This window comes from Papaver somniferum, chromosome 9, assembly GCF_003573695.1.
Source record: "Papaver somniferum cultivar HN1 chromosome 9, ASM357369v1, whole genome shotgun sequence".
NCBI classification, from domain to species: Eukaryota; Viridiplantae; Streptophyta; class Magnoliopsida; order Ranunculales; family Papaveraceae; genus Papaver; species Papaver somniferum.
The window spans coordinates 81,477,189-81,479,159 of NC_039366.1; the positions used below are offsets into that span (position 1 = coordinate 81,477,189).

At 37.6% G+C, this 1,971-nt stretch overlaps 1 protein-coding gene across 1 annotated transcript; it reads right to left on the bottom strand.

Moving 5' to 3' along the window:
• Window positions 1–500: 500 nt before the first annotated feature.
• Window positions 501–1,714, bottom strand: LOC113312199. Its single transcript, XM_026560953.1, has 2 exons — window positions 1,245–1,714; window positions 501–1,157 (listed from the first exon to the last, which is right to left on the bottom strand). The coding sequence occupies exons 1-2, from the start codon at window positions 1,503–1,505 to the stop codon at window positions 501–503; spliced, it is 918 nt and encodes a 305-aa protein (XP_026416738.1). The 5' UTR covers window positions 1,506–1,714.
• Window positions 1,715–1,971: the final 257 nt, after the last annotated feature.

Consider the following 1,971-nt stretch of genomic DNA (forward strand, 5'->3'; position numbering starts at 1 on the left):
TCGCAAGCTATACGATGGCATCATCTTCAAAATAGGAAAACGAGCTTTCAGTACTCCAAAACACCGTTCAATTATATTACGCAATGACGAGTGTGAATGGTTAAATTTCTCCCTCGCACTAAGAGGTAACCTGGTTCCGGGATAATCATTGAGATGGTACCGTTGTCCTCTATATGGAGCTAAGTATCCCAGCATATTTGAATATCCCGAGTCAACTACATGATATTTTCCTGCCCAATCGATAATAATTATCATAGATATCTAAGGTTTCAATGTATAAACTATAATGTATCATGAAAATCCCACCTGTGAACTGTAATTTGCATTGTTAGTGAGTAATTTATTTTTTACTAGCACCCGTTCTTCATAATTCAAGAAGTCATATTTTATAGATTCATCTTTAAGCTTCCACTCTCAAACTAGATAAAAAAGAAAATGAAGTATAACATTAATGGAAATCCAATCAAACCACTAGCTTTGATTCACAGTGCTTCATCATTTTAGTCAAAGGTTCCATCTTGAATAGAAACAATCCAATCATCCCTTCGATCTTTCGACATTTTGATAAATGTCTCTCTCCATCCTTGGTTTTGAAGAACTTTCACCGCCTTCACATACGTGTGCCTTCCAACATGTGCCCCCATTGAATCCAAAATTTCTAAGAATTCAGAGATGGTATATTTTGTTTTATCCTCTAGTTTAGCTTTAGCATTTTCAGCTAACATCTTTAACGACTCTCCGATCTCATTAGCCTTGTTTTCTTTCCTGCCACGTCTACTACTAATCGGTGTACGCGAACGGCTACGAAATTGGTTATCTACATTTTCTTCCATCTCACCAGCTACATCACCACTATCATTGGGAACATGGGTACTTCTGTGGCTACCACTTGGTGTTTGCGAGCGACGACGAAAATCAACATTTTCTTCCATCCTATCAGCCGTGACACCACCATTAGAGAAGACCTGTGTATCTAATGGTTGCGTGGGACTTCCATTTTCAGTCATATCTATCTCATCTTCACCATCGGTAGAAGAAAAACCACCTTCTTGTGTCTGTCTAAGATTTCCCGTTGCCACGGTATCACCAAATATAGTTTGTAGCTTCCGATATTCGGGGCAACCAGAGACACGGAACACCTTTGTTCGTGGAAAATTCTGTTATTTAATGAAAAGTTAGTATTTCATCAAAATAAAAATGTTGCTGGATAGCTAAAAAAAGAAGGTAAAGTAGTTGAACACCACCTTCACTTGCTCATCCCACCATTCATTTGAGGCCTCTACGGTACACAAAACAGGATCCCAGCCTAATCCGGTGTTATCTTCCACGAGTTTCTTATGATCTTTGTACTTTTCCTTCAACTTGGTGAATTTTTTCTTGAACGACTTCAAAGAATATTTCAACCTAAACTTCTTATGAAACTGCTTCCTAATGTCAGTCCAATCATGCTTTGAAAAGGTTCCTGTTTGCCTATTTTCGCCACATATTCGGACCTTATCTAACATAAACTCTATGAAATGTGACTCATGTACTATAGACCAATTGGCCGGAACTTCGTTAAACGAAGTCAAACGAAGGCAATGGGGATTGGTTTGAACTTGAAGCCATAATCTAATAAACAAGGAAGGCGCAAGATGATAAATACTTCCTACTACATGACATGAATACACTGCAACCAAAGTATCAAATTAACTTAACATTCAGCAGTTCATGGGAGAACTGAAAAATGCTTTATATAAATGCACATCTCATCGCAAATAGACGGAAACCTTAGACGCACCCTTGGAATATGCTAACTGGACTTCATGAGAGGATTGAAAGTTCAGTAGGCATAGCCAACTTGATAACGTTGTTCTTCTCATGATTGATGATACCAAATCAATTTATTATTCATATGATTAATTGCTAAGTAATTCCTTATTCATTAAGACTACACCCACCAGCTCTCTTAAATCATGATAAACATCCCAA

Bases quoted from the DNA above. Each gene is read 5' to 3' on its own strand.
- LOC113312199 (XM_026560953.1), bottom strand. From the start codon at position 1,505: ATGTTAGATAAGGTCCGAATATGTGGCGAAAATAGGCAAACAGGAACC. The intron at 1,158-1,244 runs GTGGTGTTCAAC...ATTAAATAACAG, and splicing joins GGTGGGATGAGCAAGTGAAG to AATTTTCCACGAACAAAGGT.